We start from the raw sequence: 20,900 nt of genomic DNA, 5'->3' as shown, positions 1-20,900 counted from the left end.
TATGACTCTTGTCTGTTTAAAGAGAGCTTCCTGTGAGGTGAGAATGCTCGTGTGTGTGTGTGTGTGTGTGTGTGTGTGTGTGTGTGTGTGTGTGTGTGTGTGTGTGTGTGTGTGTGTGTGTGTGTGTGTGAGTGAGTGAGTGAGTGAGTGAGTGAGTGAGTGAGTGAGTGAGTGAGATCAGGATAGACCTTTGTTGTCATGTTTAACTTCACTCTGCTTTTATCTTCCCATTTAGGATAAATGTGTTTGCCTATTAACTAATAAGCCAACTGAAATATGCATCAGTCTGTTTTTAAATAAGAACCGTTTGAATGCCATAACTGCCTGTACTTTAAAATGTACAATTTACTGGTGAGATTGTTATTTAGCAACTGTTTTGTTTACTGAAATATTTTATAAAATATGGATACTGTCTGTTAAAAATAAAAATGACATTTCTTGAAGACAGATATTTTGTTTTTGAAAAGAAGTTCCAGTTTGTATGTTGGTTGGGAGAGTTGGCTTTTACTGATAAATGGCAATAGACATTTCAGCACTTTATTCATATCATTAAAAATGCACATGCATCCACATTTTCATCTACACTTTGGTGAAATATTCTCTGCTGCCTTTTAAAAATGTGTTTATTTCATGTCACTGGACATAGAGGCTGCATACAGTACAATGTGTACTGTCACTGTACTTGCGATTCACCGCCACCGTGTGGTTTCTACAGCTCTTGAATAGAGTTTCTAGTTTAAACCACCAGGCTTTGGTATAATGTCTTATTCCTTTTTATTTCATAAAACTTTTATTTGATTAGGTTTTTAGTTGTTTTTCAGAGAGGTGGTGCTTATTTGGTATTCAGTGATTTAAATTTGAATGGACATCGTTTACGACACCTCTTTTGAAGCTACGGCAGGACTAGGCGGGGAGCCGTAAAGCGTTGTGTTTTGGACTGGAGGAGGTCATTAGAAAGTGAGGATAAGGTTCTCGAGGCACAGAGACACCCGGTGCCAGCATATATCTGATGCCGGTGTAAGATACATACATTATTTAACACATCTGTGTAGCGTTTTAACTGCTGCGAAATGCTTCGTCTAATCCTGCGGCTCAGGCCGTCCGCCGGGCTCCGCTGTCCCCGTGCCCTCCCGACCGGGCCTGCTACGCTCAACTCCCGCTCCGTGCCCGGAGCCGGTTCACTGAGGCGGCTTCACTGCGGAGCGGGGTCCCGGACCGTGTGTTTGGGCTCCGGCTTCAGCCACAGGGGAACTCTGCTGCGGTTACCCCATCTGACAGGCAGCTGTCAGAGCAAGCGTTACTACAGCCTGCCGCCGCACCAGAAGGTAACGTTACCTGACCAGTTGTCCGGTTGCTATAGCACCAATGTTCACGGTTAAGAGCTAGCATGACCTCCCCAGTTAGCATTAGATAGCGCTGTGATGTACCAAGCACACTTTGTCACTCATGGCTGTTAAATACAGCCGTTGCATGGGCTTTAAACTGTTAAGTCAATTCTGCAAATAGCTAACGTTAACGAAAACCAGATGCTACATCTCAAGGGGTTAGCTACTCCTAATTCAGAAATTTTCAACAACAACACATACTAAAATATTAATTTAATGTCATTAGGTGAACCATTAGAAGTTGGTACATTGACATTTGAGATATTACATCTAGCCTTAAATCAGTTTTATATGAATTAAATAGATTCAGTTTCAATTATATCACATCTATACGTTATTCAATGCCTTTGGTGCACCAGAGCTGTTTTATTCCTGTGTGAATAGGCACCAGTGGGGGACCCAGTCCAAAACAGAAAGGTATATTGCAAAAAAAACACTTGAATGTATTTCAGACTCCGGTTCACCACACCTGACAGAAATCCAGATTTGACTTTAATTCTAATTGCAATCTGTAGCACACCAGCATGCATGTAAACAGAACATGCTTAAACTGAACTGCTCTCAGTGAATAGAAATGATGCTGCAACTTTGATGTTCATGTAGTAATTTTAGGACTCTACATTTGACAAAATGCATTTGTTTTTACCCCATATTTTATATATATCAATCATGTTGCAGATTAGGGCTGGGCAATGTTTCGATATTATATCAATATTGTAATATAAGACTAGGTATCGTTTTAGATTTTGGATATCGTAATATGGAAATATGGTAAGCGTTGTCTTTTCCTGGTTTTAAAGGCTGCATCACAGTAAAGTGATGTCATTTTCTGTTGGCTGTTCAAGCTTTTCTATAAGTTGCCTTTACCCACTTAGTCATTATATCCACATTATTAATGATTATTTATCTAAAATCTCATTATGAAAATATTTTGTGAAAGCATAAATTGTTGATTGATGTTATTGGTCAAGAATATTGTGAGATTTGATTCGCCCATCCAGATGTTATTTCTATGAGAGACTTGTTGAGTGCTTTGTTGGGTCATTTCCATACTGCATAATAATTCTAAGCGGGTTTTGAGTATGTAATATGGTCACAAAGTAAGTATTTTATTAAAGTCTGTATTTGTCTATAAAATAAACGTGATTTTTGCTGTTGTTTTTGCAGTTTGCTGTTGATGTACGCCATTGTCCCACAACGCAATGCACACATTATTAATAAGATTGCTGGAAAAATTAAAACAAATTGTGATTTGATGTTTGGGAACCCCTCTATGTGTGTATCTGTCTCTGTATTGGTAGCACTTGTGTATATCTACTATCGGATGTTACATGACCTTGAAAGCTACCGCAAAACATCACAGATGTGGTGAAATGCGGTGAAAAGTGGTATGAGGGTCATTTATTGAGCAAGATGATGTAGCAACTAAGGTTACAACACCTGACATTTGCCAGTATTTGCAATTCCTTATCATGAAGCCCCAGTGTATTCTTTGAATTGTTGAATTAAATGTCTTTTTCTTTGATATTTCATTAGCCACCAGGTGAAATAGGTACGTCCTCATCACTCCTTAATTCTTGAACTCCTGGAATTTGTTTTGTGTTTTATCAGGTGGAGCTTCCTGCACTGTCACCCACCATGCAGACCGGAACGATCGCTCGCTGGGAGAAGAAGGAGGGCGAAAAAATCAGGGAGGGCGAACTTATAGCTGAGGTTAGGAGCTGTGTGTGTGTTCCCATATTCTTGTACGAAATTCGTCACTATACACTTTTTAAAATGTTTCTATTGTTGTAGGTGGAAACTGACAAGGCCACTGTAGGTTTTGAGATGATGGAGGAGTGCTATCTGGCAAAGATCCTGGTTCCTGAAGGGACCAGAGATGTCACTATCGGATCTGTAATCTGCATCACAGTTGACAGGTCAGTTTCTGTCCTGTTCTGTTTCTGTGTAGATGTGGTTATGCTTTTTGTAATTATATGTCTTATATTTGTGTTTATATTTCCCCCTGCAGCCCTGACCTCATCCCAGCCTTTAAGGACGTAACGTTGGAGTCACTTCAAGCAGCTGGTGCTGGTCCTTCACCTGTTGCCTCCGCTCCTCCTCCTCCTCCTCCTCCTGCTGCTGCTCCTCCTGCAGCCCCGGGAAGCTCTTACCCAACACACATGAAGGTTCTTACATAAACAAATTACAGTTGGGTGTAGAGTAGTGTAGATTATGTCACAGTGTACTGTAAGTTTTATCAGGGTTGTTCAGTAATGGTCTGAATGTTAGGATCATTGTGTGTCTACTGCATGTTAGAGCAGGGCAGCAGAATGGAGTTATATGGTGAAACTTTTTCATCTGTGGCAAATCCTAAAATTTAAAACAACTATGTATAGAGTACTGAGATGAACAGGCTGAAAGCAACACATAGACGGCACCAATTTTGTTTTTCAATAAACTAAAATGTATGCCATCAGAATAGTATGATTATTTTCTAGTCACATACAAAATGTATACAGAAATAGTGGCTTTACGTTTGATGAGTGAAACCAAAACCTTAAGCATAATTTGTGATCTTCTGTGCATTTATTAGAGTATGAGGTTTTGAATTGAAAAATGATTTGTGTGTCTCTGAAGCTAACTTTTAAATGTTGGTATTAGGTGTTAGCTTGTGGAAAAATTCCGAAAGTAGGTTGGCCCTTAATGAGAATTAAAACAAATTGTTATTAGTTGAAGTCAGTATTACATTTGGGTAGGAGAGGTGGTTTCATCATTTAATGAAAAAGACCATTATAAGAAGCTAGGGAGAAGCTTTAATTTGTTAGACACTGCTCAATCAAATGTCCCCATCCAGACTCGAACCGAGGATGTCACAGTTACATCATTTCTTCTGTTATCACGTTTGTGTGTGTTACAGATCACACTTCCTGCCCTCTCTCCCACCATGACAATGGGAACAGTGCAGCGCTGGGAGAAGAAGGTGGGAGAGAAGCTGAGTGAAGGAGATCTGCTGGCTGAGATCGAGACTGACAAGGCGACCATCGGTAAACAAAAACTGACAAAACACCTCATATTTACACATATTTGCACTGTGCAGTGCACGACCGAGCATTACAGTTTTTTTTAACATCTGGTAAATTCCTGTTTTTTTAAATTATCATGCCATGTGTGATGCAGGTGTCCCATATCAGAAGCTATCCTTGTCACAACTGTCTTGTATCCTGAATTACAGCCTGACAGGAAAAGCTCACCTTGCCCAACATGTCCCTCTCATGTGTTTGTGTGCAGGCTTTGAGGTGCAGGAGGAGGGATATTTAGCCAAAATCATGGTGCCAGAGGGAACTCGGGATGTTCCCCTGGGAATGCCGCTCTGCATCATTGTAGAGAAAGAGAGTGACATTGCTGCCTTCAAGAATTATGCGGAGATTGGGGTGGCAGAGGTTTCCACACCACCTCTAGCACCAGCACCAGTGAGACACACATACCGCTTTTACTTTCAAAGTTACATTGTACTCACGAAAACTTCCTGAATTTGGCCTCTATTCAGTTTAAGATTGCTGGTACAGGTGTGAATGTGATTTATGAGTGTTTGTGTTTATGTTCCAGGCTGCAGCTCCAGCTGCTGCAACACCCAGTCATGCTGCCGCTGCCCCAGCAGCACCCAGGAAAGGTCGTGTGTTTGCCAGCCCACTTGCCAAGAAACTCGCTGCTGAGAAAGGAATCGACCTGGCACAGGTCAGCGGTAAGTAACCAAGATGCAGGGAGTCGTTAAGATCTACATTGGTAGAAAATGAATAATTTAAGTACAGAGCTAGAGAAAACAATGGTAAAATAGTTTATGTACTGTACATTGTGCTATTTTCTATTCAGGCTCTGGTCCTGATGGGCGCATCACCAGGAAAGACATTGACAGCTTTGTTCCACCAAAGGCTGCACCTGTAAGTGACGCTCACACTTTTTCTGCACGTGTAATAATGACTTATTCATATGTAACAACTTCAATTTCCATAATTGATTTTTCATATGATGTGTTTTAATATAAGAATGTAGTGCTGAAACTATTTTGTTTAATTGATTAATAATTATGTCATTCATGAAGTCTAAATGTTTCTAGCTTCGAACATACAAGAATTTGCTGTTTTTTTCCTTCGTTTTTATGTTATTAAATTCTTTCGGAGTTTGGACTGTTGTTTAAACAAAATGAGCAATTTAAAGACCTTGAGCTGTGTGAAATTATTATTTCAGACCCATCAAAATGTTTTATTTGGCCTCCAGATGTTGTTATTACGTTACAATAAGCTAAACAGTTTTGGTCTTCAAATCATCCACGCTGGCAAAGTAATCACAAATATAATTTTTAGCTTACTTTTGAACTCTCAAAATGTTGGTGTCATACTATATGTGCCTCAAGGTTTGTTTGTAATTCGTTTTTAAATGCAAATTAAATCATTTCCTTTGGCAGGCCGTAGCGGCTGCTCCCGCTCCCGCTCCCGCTGCAGCTCGTGCTGCTCCCGCTGCAGCTCCTGCTGCACCAGCTGGGACCTTCACAGACATCCCTATCAGCAACATCCGCAAGGTGAGAGCCAACACACTCCTGGCTTTTGGTGGTCCAGTGTGTTCGATGAGGACTTCCTATCCTGCTCAGACGCCTCTGATAGCGGTCCAGTGTAATACATGACACGCTCCTTCTATGCAGGGTTTGGTGCTGGTGTTATTGAGTGCTGTGAGGCAAACATCCTGAGGGGCTTTCACAGTGTAGCTCTGTTATCTCTGACCCGTGCTTCCACATTTTGCCCTGAAGACAGATATCAACACAGGCTCAGCTACCACATCTTATTCCTGTCCATGATGAATTATGGATCAAAGCTGAAGTGCATATATGCGTCTCTCCTGCAGGTCATCGCTCAGAGGTTGATGCAGTCCAAGCAAACGATCCCCCACTATTATCTTTCTGTAGATGTCAACATGGACCAAGTGCTCGAGCTTCGGAAAGAACTCAACGCTGTGAGTTTGTGCTTGTGAACCGACGTGTAACAGAATGACAGACAGGGAATTATTTTTTCCCCCTGAACTAAGAATAAAATAATAATTATTTCCTGTGTCTCTTGAACAACCTCGTCTCGTCTCTGCAGGAGGTGAAAGCCCAGAATATCAAGCTTAGTGTGAATGACTTCATCATCAAAGCCAGCGCTCTGTCCTGCCTCAAGGTCCCCGAGTGCAACTCCTCCTGGATGGACACGGTCATCCGCCAGTGAGTAAAAACACATAAACTGGCATATCCAAACACATGCGAAATATACAGTCAACGGGAAATATGTTCTCTTGGTTTTTAGACCTACTAATCTTTGGCTTGCAGATGTGACCTGGTCATATAGTACACAAAGTTTAACTTGCCAACAATCCATCTTCATAAACCAAAGTTTTCAAACCCAGTCAACCTGTCGCGGTTGAATTATTTCTTCACATTTTGTTTGACAAAAATCTTAAATTCTTAAATTTAAATTCTGTCACTCAAATCCATTGTAACATCCAGACGAATGAATGCATCACTGTTCAAGTGACTTAAGTGTACAAGCACAGTATGATTGTTTCACAGTACACTCATTTAAAAAAAAAAAAAAAAAAGACCAACATAAGAGGGGGTACAAAAGAAAAACGGCAGCATTGTTAGATTGGAATAATAACACTGACCTTGTTCTTCGATATTGGTCTCTTAAAGTGTAGCTGCACTATTGTGCCAGTAGGGGGCACTCAAAGCACTAATATTTGTTCAACTCTTCTCTCAGTTTAGAAACAAATTTACCAAATTTCTGTGCTGTCATCATGACTTAATTCAATGTTTCCAGGAATCATGTAGTAGACCTGAGTGTAGCTGTGAGCACAGCCAACGGTCTCATCACGCCTATAGTGTTTAACGCCCACACCAAAGGACTGGTTGCCATCAGCTCCGATGTGTCGGCTCTCGCTGCCAAAGCCAGAGAAGGCAAACTGCAGCCACACGAGTTTCAGGTACAACACGTAATCCGATTCTGTTTGTACAAGTATTTTATTTTCAATTTCAGGAGTTTGGCATGTAGGATGATTAGTTTTATGCAGATTTTATTTATCTAGTGAACCAGCAAATTGAAACGTTCTTATTCTATGTGTTTTATTTATTTCTTTTGCTCCAGGGAGGTACATTCACAATCTCTAATTTGGGGATGTTTGGCATCAAGAACTTCTCCGCGATAATCAACCCCCCTCAGGCCTGTATCCTCGCCGTCGGGGGCTCAGAGAAACGGCTGATGCCTGCTGATAATGAAAAAGGGTCAGTGTCATGACTACAATACTAATGACAAGTTGGACTTACTGCATTTCTAAATTTGAATCTGATGCAGCGTCAATTTGGGTATTGCAGGTTCGACGTGGCCAGCATGATGTCGGTGACGCTGAGCTGCGACCACAGAGTGGTGGACGGAGCGGTCGGCGCGCAGTGGCTGGCAGAGTTCCGCAAGTTCCTGGAGAAACCCGTCACCATGCTGTTGTGATTGGACTGTACTGCCTAAACCGCAGCAACAGGCAGAGGCCTCTCACTGAAGTGATCCGATTGGTCTAAACCAGTCTGAATCCTCCTGTGATTGGCCAGCCTGCCAACAGGTCACTCCCAGTTACCCTGAAGGGGAAGAGGCAGAACTCACTCCGCTTACCTGTCTGTCCTGCTGTCCCTCCTGTCTCTTTCTCTCCTTTCCTCTCGCTCTTCTCTCACTCATACTCTATTTATTGAGGCCCCGTCTCATGAGAGACCAGAATTAGGTACAATTTATCTTAGAATAGAGGCCGGCCATATGTCACTAAAACATTGATAATGTTTTACAAAGGGAAATGTTACATGTCCAACCAGAGAACATATTTATCCAGAGACGTAGGTGTGTGTGTGTGTGTGTGTGTGTGTGTATTTCTACACACTTTAATCTGTGATTTTTGTGTGAATGCGATAAAGACAATGGGAAGTGCAGTTATCTGTTGGTTCCAGTCTTTTGAGTAAGGGGTTGTGAATTTGGAGGATGGAGCTAAATGTAAGTTAACTTTGAGAGTCAAGTCTTCACAGAGTCAAGATCCACACGCACACACACACACACACACACGTGTTTCTGTTTAGTGGACACACACAACATTGAAATGTTAGTGTGTTTTCCGTGGATTGATTCTTCTGTGTGTATAATCTTCACTGTGGGATAAACCCAGTGCTGTGTGTGTATATAGTGGGGAGCTGTTTGGTTGAAACAACTGAGCTGTAAAGAGGCCTCATCATATAATTTAATACCTGTGGTAACAAACACTCTTAAAAGAAGTACAGAACGGTTTTGTCAATTATCTCTCTTTGGTGGGGATGTTTTATTTTCTAGTCTCTAAGTATAACTCTTACCTTTTGAAATATTCTTTATTTCACTGCTGAAATGCACAAAGCTGGTCCTGGATGTTATTTGGTATTTGAATAAATTCAAGTCAATCTTGTGCCATATGCTCTTTGGTTTGGGTTTTTATAAGAGCCCAAATTAAAGCAGTTAGGAATAAAAACTGATCACAAAATAATCCTGAAATATTTTGGAAATTTGTAAAAAAAAAAAAAAAATATATATTTAACTAGTAGTCCAAGAAACTACTGACCTGCTCACCCCTTTTTGATTAATGCTGCATACCAAATGGATAAAGTAAAGATCTAAGCCTGCAGTCAACCTCCTTGTTTGTATATTTTTCCAATATCTTTGTCCGCTCTCATGCTGATTCATGCAGTCCCACACGCAATACCAAATCCACAGCACCTGAAAATGTGCTCAGGCTGCCCCAGTATTTAACATTTCTTTGTATTTAATTTAAAGAAGGGAAAGATAAAAAATGACAAGAGTCCAAACAACAGATGTCATTGAGGTGATATAATATAAGGTCACATGCTTTCACCTCAAGAACCCTTTTTTAACGCTTGATGGTGGTTTTTTGGCCCCAACTGCTCCTTTCAGGCAGCGCTGCAACCGCTTCCTTCAAGGCACCTAACCGTAACCTTACTAACCAGTGCCTCCTAACGGCGCCTTCCAGGCAGCGCTGCCTGGTAGGCACCGTTGGGGGCAAAAAACACTGATAAAAACACTGATAAACCTAATTTGGTTTGATAAATAGCATTAGTGGACCACTGTTGCCAATAAGCCATTTATGTACAGTCATTAAGAAACTCCCAAAGTCATCAGAATGCTCATTTGTGTTTAACAGTTTCTTCATATTCCCATATGGGCCTCATTAAATTTGCTTTATAGGTCAACTGGCTATTTGGAATTTCAACAATGTGACATTAGGCTGAGACTGGAGAAGCTAAACTAAACTGGAACATATTTGGATGATCATTGGAGGACTTGGCAGGCAGATTGACTTATGTGGGTCATGGGCAACTAATACATTTAATGCAAATCCATCAAAAAGCAACCATGATGGCATTTTGTTTAGCCTATAGCTCATAACTTACATAATGTCCTTATCATCAGATGTGTCAAAAACTAATCTTTGAACATTGCCTCACACCAGTGACAACCTTGGATCCTTAACTGCCTTGAATCACTGCACAGATAAGTGCTTTTTTTCCATGAATGAAAGAGCTGATTTGGGACGCTACAGGGTTCGGTGACACAAGCTACAAATTGAACCAATACATGGCTTATTGGCAACAGTGGTCCATTAATGCTATTTATCGAACCAAATTAGTTGAGTGTTTGAGCAGAAAAAGTGCAAAGGGAAATGAAATATCAAAAAAAAAAAAAAAAAAAAGGTTCAAGTCAAGTAAAAAAGTGTTATTGACATCTGTTGTTTGGACTGGTTGTGGTGCATTAGGTTGGGAATTTGATTCCCATCAAGTTATCTATTTTTTGAGTCTGATGTCCAGAGCAAAATCACACTATACTATGACTTTTTTGACATACTATTCTATGACTTTTTCATGACTTTATTCAACATACTGTACTTTGACTTTATTATGACTTTTTCATGATTTTTTTCAACATACTATACTTTGACTTTTTTCAACATACCATACTATAACCATACTATGACTTATTCATAACTTTATTTGACATATAACGTTTTTATGATGTTTTTTTTTTTTTTTTTACAAATTATACTATGACCTGTCCTTTAGCTCAGTATGTTAGAAGACAGGTTGGGGTGTCTTAGGTTGGGAGTTTGATTCCCATCAAGTGCTTAATTTTTTTTAAGTCAGATTTCCAGAGGAAAGTTACACTACTCTGATTTTTTTCAACACTAAACTATGACTTTTTACAAAATACAATACTGGGTGAGCTAGAGGTCACCCCGTTCGTGACTTTTTTCAACATACCATACTGTGACTTTTTCATAACTTTTTCATACATAAAATACTATGACTTTTTTCTACATACTATACTATAGTATGATAAAAAAGTCATAGGATAGTATGTCGAAAAAAAGTCATAGTATAGTATGTCGAAAAAAATCATGAAAAATTCATGGAATAGTATGTCAAAAAAGTCATAGTATAGTTTGACTTTCCTCTGTACATCCAACTCAAAACAAAGATAAGAACTTGATGGGAATCAAAGTCCCAACCTAAGCCACCCCAATCTGTCTTCTAACAGACTGAGGTTATAGTATGGTATGTCAAAATTAGTCATAGTATGTCAAATAAAGTCATAAAAAAGTCAGAGTATTGTATGTCGAAAAAAGACAAAAACGTCATAGTATAGTATGTCGAAAAAAGTCATAGTCATAGACTTTCCTCTGGACATCTTACTTAAAAAAAGATAAGCACTTGATGGAAATCAAACTCCCAACCTAAGACACCCTAACTAATCTTCTAACAGGCTGTGATATAGAACAGTTCAATGTGTATTATGTCAAAAAAAGACATAAAAAGTCATAGTATAGTATGTTGAAAAAATCATGAAAAATCATAGAATAGAATGTCAAAAAAGTCATAAAATAATCATAGTATCATAGTAATCAGAGTTCCTCTGGACATCTGACTTAAAAAAGATAAGCCCTTGATGGGAATCAAACTCCCAACCTAAGACACCCCAACCAGTCTTCTAACAGACAACTGCAAAGCAAGTAAATATGTTGAAAAAAGTCATAAAAAAGTCGTTGTATAATGTGTTGAAAAAAGTCATAGCAGAGTGTGACTTTCCTCTGGATATCTGATTTAAAAAAAAAAAGATAAGCACTTGACAAGGATCAAACAGTACTGCAAACCTGATACACCTCAACCAGTCTTCTAACAGGCTAAGCTATACAATAAGTCAAATGAGTGTAACTATGAAAAAGTCATATATAGAGCATGTTGAAAAAAAGTCATAGTATTATATGTTTAAAAAAGTCATGAAGAAGTCACAGTACTGTATGTCGAAAATAGTCATAGGTGGTATGTTGAAAAAAGTGATAAAAAAAGTAATATTATAGTGTGTCGAAAAAAAGTCATAGTATAGTGTGACTCTCCTCTGGACACAAAAGATAAGCACTCATGGGAATCAAACTCCAAACCTAAGAATATCTAACCAGTCCCCTAACAGGCTGAACAAGTAACAGCACAGTGTGTTGAAAAAAAGTTATAAAAAGTCAGAATATTCGAACAAAGTCATAGTGTAGTTTGTCGAAAAACGTCATAAAAAGTCATAGAAGGGTGTCAAAAAAATCATAAAAAAGTCATAGTTTGTTGAAAAAGTCATAGTAGGCCTATAGTAGGCTATGTCAAAAAAAAAGTCAAAGTATGTCAAAAAAGTCATAGGCCTATGTTGAAAAAGGTCATAGTATGTCAGAAAAAGTCATAAAAAAATGTTGAAAAAAGTGTGCCGTTAATAGGACCTAATAAAAAATCCTTAGGCCCTATATCTGACAACTTTAGTGTAACAAATCAACCAATGTATTCTCATGAATGTTCCGTATGATATCAAATGTATGCAAACCAAAACTATGATATCAAACGAAATTAGGAGACCGCCGGCTGGCTACGTGAGGCCGGCTGGCTACGAGCTACACCGAGCGGCAGTTGCTAGTTTAAACCGCTACAGACCTCCGTTGTATCAGCGGTAGTTGGTGGTTCAGTTACCCAAAAATAGGTGACATTGAGCCGGGTAGAAAGCACCGCGAGCTGCTGGTCGTTTCGGTTAAATTTAGTCCACAAAATATGAGTGTTTTGCTGCGACGAAAGTTAAGATTAGGCACCAAAACGACTAGTTAAGAGCATTTCCAGGGTGAAAGGCTTTAGTTTTCCCCAGGAAGAGAACTCCTCTGGCTTGAAAGTCCTGTATGTTAAAACGCCCACCCGTCCACCTCGACCACCCACCTTCTGTTGCAAGCCACGTTCTTATGCAGCGGCCGTAAATTTAATGAATAATACAGCAAAGAACTTTTTGTAGCTTTTTAAACGAATGGTTGAGAACAGGTCATGAGAACAGGCTGAACAAACACGTGAGGTGATGAGACCGAGAGAATAAAGTGAGAGTGAAAACAGAGGGTGGGGTTGGTTGGACCGCACAATAGATTAATTATGCATGCCTAGATATTTTGGCCACCAGCTCGTACACAGGGGGAGAGAGGACTGCCTGTCTCTGTGTCTCCTCTCAGCTATGGGCTCTTCTGCAAGATGGGTGCTGTGGACCCTGTGTGTGTGTTTTACAGCTCTGGAGAATGGTGAGTAGGCCTGGGTTCTGTCGTAAGCTCTGACACAAATTCAGGAAGACAAGATGAAAAATGTTGGTAGTTTAAAGTGTTTGAGGAATCTGCAAAGCTACAAGAATAGTTGCTTTTGGTCTAAAATTCTTCACATGGATTTAACTTTGTTAAAAAGCAAAAAAATAATTTACTTGTTAAATGTGTTATTCTGTTGCAAATACAGGGACGCAAACATTTATAATTGACAGTGTAGACCCACAGTACACTTAGAGTTTCTAGTTAAAAGTAGACCGATATGACTTAGCTGTACACCATGGAGTTTTTGGACAGATATGTTTGACGTTTGAGGTTGCAGATAAAAAAAATACTATACTAAAAGTGTCTGTTGTAATAAAAAAAAAAAATTAACAATTTAATTGTAGGCCTACTTTTTTTTCAATTGGCAATGGAAAATTGTGTACAAAAATGGCTTTGCTTTAGACTGATGAGCTTCGTCAAACTAATTAACTAAAGGTTACATTTGCATTTAGTGTAGGCTACTGAAAATCGGCCCGATTTAATACGGACTTATATCAAATAAAGCCTATGTTTGTCATATTGAGTGTCTTGATTTGAAAGACTCTATACAGACTGCTGTTTAGAAACTGGTGATGGAGACAACATGTTGTGAATTGACAGTATGTTCATGAACACATCGCAGTGAAGTGGACTGTTGTTCCACTCGGTCTGTGACGGGGTTGGCTCACCCTCAAAGCTGTCAAGTGTAATTAACAAACTAATATGCACGCTGAATACACACACACACACACACACACACACACACACACACAAAAGGCCTGGGGATGACAGAGAGGAGGGGGGGGTTCATTATTTCAGTAATGAAGGAGGAGCGGTGCAGTCTGCACGTCAACAGAGAAACTAGGGAAGTTAAAAGCGGAATAAAACATTATGGAATTAAAGAAATAATCCCTACAATAAACTGTCTCTCGTATTATGTAACTCATTTTTGTTTGTCCTTTCCCACGATGTTAATCGACACAGTTGCACTCAGGGTAACCATGAGGGAATCCAGTCTAAAGGTGGTTCAAGGAGATGTTGTTGTGCTGCCTTGCTCCTTCTTCACCTCCAGCCCCCTCTCCAGACTCAACGTTATCTGGACCATGGCACCCTTCTCCAGTCCAGAAATACCAATACAGGTCTGAATCCCAACACACGCATGCACGCACGCATGCACATTAGCCTTACAAATATTTCAAGCATGGCCAATATCAGGTATTTTATCATAACCTCCTAGCTGGTAAAACACACCGTCCTAAAAAAACGGAATCTGCTGCAATGTGAATAACAAGGTTTGGTGAGAACGTTTATTTTATTTATTTATTTTAAGTTGTTTGTCTTCTGCAACTACAACTTCACTGCAGGAGCTCTTGGTAAAAGTAATGACATCTTTCCAAAAGGAAACTTGATTGTGATTCTGATGCAAACAGCCACATCATACAACACAACAAGCCTCTCCATATTTGTATGGTCTGAAACTACTTATTGATGGCTGCTCTCACCTCCAGGTGATTGTGTACGACCATGGACAGGTGATTGAAGACCCCTCACTCATTGGCAGGGTGGGTTTTACAGGTATGACCAGTGAAACCCTTTTCATCTGAATTGGGATGTTTTGGAATTTGCTTCTCAAGGACAGTTCTTAAAAATAATTCTGTGTATTTTTATAGGATAAAAACCCAATTATTTAATGTAAACCAACTGCAGGTATTCCCTGGAGTGCAGATCTTGTCCTTAATGACACACGTGTATCAGATGCTGGAATTTACCGCTGCATGGTCAATAATCCACCAGAGACGGCAGATCCCGGCATAGGAGAGCTGGAGCTTAGTATTCTGGGTAAGTGTGTCACGTATTGTCCAGTTCAGCTAGAGTAAGCCTGTTCAAAGACACTTACACATTTGAAGCAATCATCATTGAATATATTGTAAATTAGGGATGTATCTATTTATTATTTAAGGCTGATTTGCATATCTGCCAAATAGAAGGGCCAAACAGGTTAAGATATAGCATATGCTAGCAGCATGGCTCCAGTCATGGTTAATTTAGTCCACCACTTGTCCAGCCTGAAATACTTCAACATTTAATGGATTGCCCTCACACCTTCTCATGCCTAACAAAGAGTTGGTTGTTGAGTAAACAAGTTTGCTCACATCTATAAGATACTGTATTTGTGTGTGTGTGTGTGTGTGTGTGTGTGTGTGTGTGTGTGTGTGTGTGTATCCTTGTATGAATGAATATTTGGAGTTGCATGTACTCTAATGTGCCTAAGCTGCTGCTGAACTCTTTCAGCATGTGTGCTGGGAGGGGGGAGAAAGATGAGTGGGCTGATGGCACCCCTGTTTTTACTAAATTCTTTTCTTAATTACTATGCACATCATGTCATTTATTTTATTTTTTTTTATTTGTTGTACCTGCCCAGGGACTACAGGTGGAAATTAGCAATTGTTGCTATAACCTGGCCCAAGACATATTCTCTTGTTTAACAAGCTTAATGTTTATTTGTGCATTGTCCCTGTTTCAAATAAATCAATTTCCATTCCATTCCCTGGGTTGTATTGGGTGGCGCTAAGTGCCGGATGGAGCCCCGGTGCTTCTGCAAAATAGCCTCAGGAAGGAACTTGTTTTGGTGGAACATGTATACGTTCAAAGGTTGTTTTAGTCATGTAACAGAAAACTCAGATTAGACAGATAGTCTAGCTAGCTGTCTTGAATTACCCTGCAGAGATCTTAAGTCGCAGTTAACCATAGTCCTCATAAATCAACCGGAGTTTAAAATTCTAACACAAAGAAAGCAGAAGGTGACGGACATCCGGCTGTAAAGATTGACATCCGGCAGAATTTCCGCCGGCAACGGACCAATCCCGGAAGAGGAACGTCGTGGATATAGACTATAACTTTGGTGATCCGTTGACTTTTTGTCTAGTGTGCAACATCGGGTCAAAATTAAAATCTTTCCAATGCTTTGGTTTAAATACCTGCAGAACTAATGGCATTCCATCAACCTCAGCTGTACTTTAGTGCTAATTATCAAATGTTAGCATACTAACATGCTAACATTACACTTAGATTGTGAACATAGTAAACATTAAATCTGCATTCCCATTGTGCGCAATCTAGCATGCGGATGTTAGCATTAAAATCAAAGCTGTGTTTACTGTGTAACAGAGCCACTAGCATGTCTGGAGACTCTTAATCTGGTTAACAATTGGTAAATATTATTCTGTTAATTTTACAGTTAAGTGATACAATACAACTCTAAAAAACGACTGCGAAGGTAAAACAATCTCAGTTCAGGTTAGACTCACGGTGGGACAGAGATGGGATGAGGGGAGAGCTCTAGCGAGTGTGAATGTACATGCGCTGTATTGTCCTTGTCTTATGTCTCGAGGACCCCCTCGAAAACAAGATGCTTCATCTCAAGGGGTTATCCTCTTAACAATTTCAATAAACAATAATCAATAAATAAACATTGAAATACTGCAATTTTTTGATCTATTTGCAAAAGTTCCACTGCATTACATCCTTTTAGAAACTCATCTCTTGATTACGTTTTGTAGCTCCGCCTTCACTGCCCGTGTGCCAGTGGGATGGAGATATCGATATGGGTGGAAGTGTCACGCTGTCCTGCTCAGTGGCGGAAGGCGTCCCCACTCCAGAGATCCGCTGGGATAAAGTGAATCCAGAGGAAATCACACTTCCCATCAACATGGAGGGTCAGTGCCACACACACACACACACACACACACACACAAAGGACTCTTTGGCAGAATCATAATCATCTTGCGTGAAGGTCATTATTTAGCCTTTTTTTTTTTTAAAGGCTACTGAAGATCTCAAAGATAGCAAAACATGTCAGGGAATTGTTTATAAAATAATGTACAAGACAACTTGAATTTAATCTGAATTGAATTTTACTCCATTGGAGTGTGATAAAGCCTCAACATGACACACTACAACAAGCATATTCAGTACTGATACAAAGTCATTCACCCCCTTACAAGACAAAGGCAACCCTGATGACATCATTATGACATTGTCAGGTTTATTTTATTAAACTTGACAAAGCCCCGCCAGAGCAACAGTAGACATTATACAACTGTTTTCACAGGCTAAGCGACGAGTAAACCAAACTTTTTGTGTAAAATCAGTGGAGTGCTCCTTTAAGCATGTGATTTGTAGGAAGTAATTTGCACCATTAAAGGTGCATTAGGTAAGACTTATAAAACTAACTTTCTGTCATATTTGCTGAAACTGACCCTATGTTCGAGTAGAACTACATGAAGCAGGTAATAAAAAATTAAAAAATCTGGCTCCTCTGGCACCACCTACAGCCTGTAGTGCGATTTGCAAAAATCCACAGCTCCCTGTTCAGATGCACCAATCAGGGCCAGGGGGGTGTCTAACTGCGTGTCAATCACTGCTCATGCACACACATTCATTCTCCCTTGTGGGGGGAGGGGCTTAGGAGACTGAGAAGTTGTCAATGTTCTAATTTTTTGGCTAAGTCCTGGATCTTCGCAATCGTACCTACCGCACTTTTAAGCTCATACGTTTCATCTTCTCCTCTTATTAGTTCAACACCAGTAATGTCACCGTCTCTCCTCCTCTCTCTCTCAGGAGATCTCTCAGGCTCCGTCCAAATTGTCAATGTGTCATCTCAGACGTCCGGCCTGTATCGCTGCTCTGCCACTAACCTCCTGGGAACAGCAAACTGCTACGTAAACCTCTCCATCTACACCAGTAAGTGCATCTTTGTTCACCCATAATCCTCTCGGCCTCTTTTCACTGCAGCCACCTGAAGGATTTTCCTTTTACTACGACTGTTTTGCCTTTCTCTGCAGCTCCAGACAGTTCTTCAGGCATGCTGCAGGGTGTGCTGCTCACCTTGTCCATGAGCTTGGTGTTACTGGCGCTGCTGGTGCTCGTGCTGTGGCTCCATCGCACAGGACAGGACGGGGGGTGGAGGGAAGGGAAAGAAGAGGAGTGTTACAATGAGATACGGTATACTCCTTCTCTGATGAAGCGCTCGTTTGTTTGATTTCTCAACATCCACAGGAATTTAAAAAAAAGATAAAGACATGCTCCAACCCCGGTATCAAACAAAAGACTTCCAAGACTCTGTTTCATATAAATAATGGATTTTGGAATGGATTACAGCCTAGCCAGTGCTCCCTGCATACTACTGTACAGCATCAACTTTTGAAATAAATGCCCAAGTTTCCAATAGGTGTGGTATTTTAGTTACAAGAATGATCTACAGTTGTACGGCATACTTCCATGCTTTTCCAAATTCCCTCAGAATCAGGAGGCCAATAAAGTTACATGATAAAACTCAAGATCCCCTGGCTTAATAATTTATCCAGAAATAAACCAAAAGACAAGCACGGTCCAAACATAACTGCAGACGGTGTAGGTCACTATGGTTGCATTAACATATCAAATCTGTAAGAAAATGCCTATTTGTATAAGCACACTCGTGTGGCAGCACATTAATTAGTACTGGATGTTGATCCCAAGTACCGCATGGACCTGAATGTTGTCGCAGCACACTTAACAGACTGGAGAGAAAACTAGTGCGTAGACCAGGGAGGAGCTGGAGGCTGGTGAACTGAAGCAGACGGCTGCTGCCCGACAGAATCAGCCTGACATGCTGTGTAGAGTAAGAGCTCCGTGTCAAGAAGGAACAGACTGAAGAAGCCCATCAGGTGTGTTTTCTCTGGAAGAGAGAAAAGAAACAGCAGAAAGTACATATCTGAAGAGGTGACATTAAACGGTTTAGTATAAGTTTCAGCCATCACATAATTGCGTTTTCCTTATTTAAAGGTTTGTATGTCTGCATCAGTGGCAGCATATTTCAGATAACTAAACTGAGTGAGAAGTTAAGAAGGTTAATTGCTTGCTAAACACTACTTTCTTGCTTTTAACCAGATAGTTCTTTCCGTTTTGGAATATGCAGCACTGAAGCACTACTTCAGACCTGATGAGGCACACTAGACAAAAAGTCAACAGATCACCAAAGTTATTATAATTGTTATGGTTTCAAAAGAAGTACAAATGAATGCAAAGTCTTAAGATTCCCTGGATAAAAAAGAAAAATCACACACAGCAGTTGATTTGCAAACGATGACACAAAAACCTTTAATTTAAATAGGAGGAAAAGATAAATCACATAAAAAAAAAAAAAACTGTACAGAACATTGAACATCGACTTAAAAGTTCTTAAATAAAAGACCCCCCCCTGCCAAAACAACTAAAACAATAACAAAGTGGGATGGTGTATGATACATTTTGTGCAAAAGAAGTATTAATTGATTTTTCCCAAACTGCACATTTCAATGTGAAGAATGCCTCTCTCCACTCAGCTCTCCCCTTGGGTAAACACAAGAGTCCCTCCCCTAAACCTCAACATGGTGTATTAAATGTAAAAGAACCCAAAATCCAATAATAATAAAATAGATTTATATTTTAAATATATATTTATATACGAAACATGCTGTACATAGTTTCAGAGATTAAGAAATCCCTTTTTATTGACCCCCAGGTCTGTCCGTTAACTTGTGCTTTCCATACTCCCAGCAAAAAAATAAAAATACTGCGTTGCTTTGGATACAAGATGATTGGGGAGAAAAGAAAAACAGAAAACAGTACTGATCAAAAAATCTGTTTTTCCTGAGTCAAGGGAGTTACTAACCTGTTTTAAGAGGGATACTAACGTACTTTTCACCTGTCGCAGCTTCTTCACAGCCGAGACGGACAGAAATATCACGGCTGCTAAAATGATTTAAAAAGGAGAAAAAAAAAAACTTGGTGTGTGTGTGGTGGGAACTGCAGTCAAAGTGATTGTGTGTGACCCGGTACTCGACCTGGCTCATTACTGTGACACTTATTCTTTTATCCCCCTTTCGAGTTTCTTCCTTTTGAACAAAAAGTCTTCCTGCAGAAAAAGTCAATTTCTTTCCCATTATAGACCCTGAGAACGCTGGCCTCCTTTCAAGTTTCCTAAAGGGGAATACCGCTTCTAAGATAGACTTTGGTGAGAAAAATAGCATACCAGGCAAGTCTTCTGTCAACACTTGATGCTGTAGCGCAAGGTTATTTCAGCAACACGTGGAGACAAAGACACATTTGGGGCCGCATTTGGTCGGACTGCCAGCTTCTTTTTGCGTGATCTACTTCAAACCTCAATCAGTGTTTTAATTTGCTTCTCACAGTGGTGGAACAAAGAGTGCAGGAGTGGGAAAGAAACCAACTTAAAGTGACTTCTCAGGAATACTTCCAGTTATATTAGAGACTTAAAAAACAGCCATTGGTGAGATGATACAAATGTGATGACACCAAACAAATTGAGGGAGGGGTGGGGGTACAGTTGACAGAAGGCAGATTTCCAATTCGTTACATCATCACACCATATTGACAAACCCTGTTAAAGATATCTGTAAGACAATATTAATCAAATAAATATTCCACCTTTGCTTTCAGTATTTATTCAACTTGGTTTATTTCCAACTAAAACGCTGGATTTGACTGTAGAAACAGCAGTAGTAGTGGGTATATTAGTAGTAGCAGGAGATGCAGAAGCAGTAGTATAGTAACGGGAGGGGCCATACTGCAGGCAAAGAAAACCGAGCTCCCCACACAAAGCAGCCTGGGTCCCTTTATTTGAGAAAGTCATGAGCTGAGTGGATCTGATCAGAGAGGGTGTCATTGATCGGTCATCCAAAGAAAACAAACTTGGTGCACCTATTCTTCAAGTAAGAAAAAAAGACATTCCACCCAAACAAAAAGGCTTTAAGTTCCTAACACTTC

At 39.9% G+C, this 20,900-nt stretch overlaps 2 protein-coding genes across 2 annotated transcripts; both read left to right on the top strand.

The window, feature by feature from the left end:
* Positions 1–885: 885 nt before the first annotated feature.
* Positions 886–9,082, top strand: dlat (dihydrolipoamide S-acetyltransferase (E2 component of pyruvate dehydrogenase complex)). The gene is made up of 14 exons (XM_028594993.1): positions 886–1,325; positions 2,997–3,098; positions 3,180–3,304; positions 3,397–3,553; positions 4,285–4,411; positions 4,656–4,837; positions 4,974–5,109; positions 5,238–5,305; positions 5,830–5,943; positions 6,264–6,371; positions 6,500–6,618; positions 7,214–7,376; positions 7,538–7,674; positions 7,765–9,082. Exons 1-14 carry the CDS (start codon positions 1,071–1,073, stop codon positions 7,892–7,894), a joined length of 1,923 nt encoding a protein of 640 aa, XP_028450794.1. The 5' UTR covers positions 886–1,070; the 3' UTR covers positions 7,895–9,082.
* A 4,863-nt stretch (positions 9,083–13,945) lies between these two features.
* LOC114567316 (immunoglobulin superfamily member 11) lies at positions 13,946–18,372 on the top strand. Its single transcript, XM_028596379.1, has 6 exons — positions 13,946–14,230; positions 14,600–14,666; positions 14,799–14,930; positions 16,652–16,807; positions 17,712–17,834; positions 17,936–18,372. Exons 1-6 carry the CDS (start codon positions 14,060–14,062, stop codon positions 18,130–18,132), a joined length of 846 nt encoding a protein of 281 aa, XP_028452180.1. The 5' UTR covers positions 13,946–14,059; the 3' UTR covers positions 18,133–18,372.
* The last annotated feature ends 2,528 nt before the right edge of the window (positions 18,373–20,900 follow it).

The sequence above is a fragment of the Perca flavescens genome, chromosome 13 (assembly GCF_004354835.1).
Source record: "Perca flavescens isolate YP-PL-M2 chromosome 13, PFLA_1.0, whole genome shotgun sequence".
NCBI classification, from domain to species: domain Eukaryota; kingdom Metazoa; phylum Chordata; class Actinopteri; order Perciformes; family Percidae; genus Perca; species Perca flavescens.
The sequence above is the reverse complement of the archived record's forward strand: the minus strand, read 5'-3'. Positions and strand labels throughout refer to the sequence as shown.

What these genes read in the sequence shown, in the direction of transcription:
- dlat (XM_028594993.1), top strand. Translation starts at nt 1,071, where the DNA reads ATGCTTCGTCTAATCCTGCGGCTCAGGCCGTCCGCCGGGCTCCGCTGT. An exon ending in ATCTGCATCACAGTTGACAG is followed by an intron (nt 3,305 to 3,396) that starts GTCAGTTTCTGT and finishes TTCCCCCTGCAG; the next exon opens with CCCTGACCTCATCCCAGCCT. An exon ending in GACTGACAAGGCGACCATCG is followed by an intron (nt 4,412 to 4,655) that starts GTAAACAAAAAC and finishes GTTTGTGTGCAG; the next exon opens with GCTTTGAGGTGCAGGAGGAG.
- LOC114567316 (XM_028596379.1), top strand. Translation starts at nt 14,060, where the DNA reads ATGTTAATCGACACAGTTGCACTCAGGGTAACCATGAGGGAATCCAGT. An exon ending in GTCCAGAAATACCAATACAG is followed by an intron (nt 14,231 to 14,599) that starts GTCTGAATCCCA and finishes TCTCACCTCCAG; the next exon opens with GTGATTGTGTACGACCATGG. An exon ending in ACTTCCCATCAACATGGAGG is followed by an intron (nt 16,808 to 17,711) that starts GTCAGTGCCACA and finishes TCTCTCTCTCAG; the next exon opens with GAGATCTCTCAGGCTCCGTC.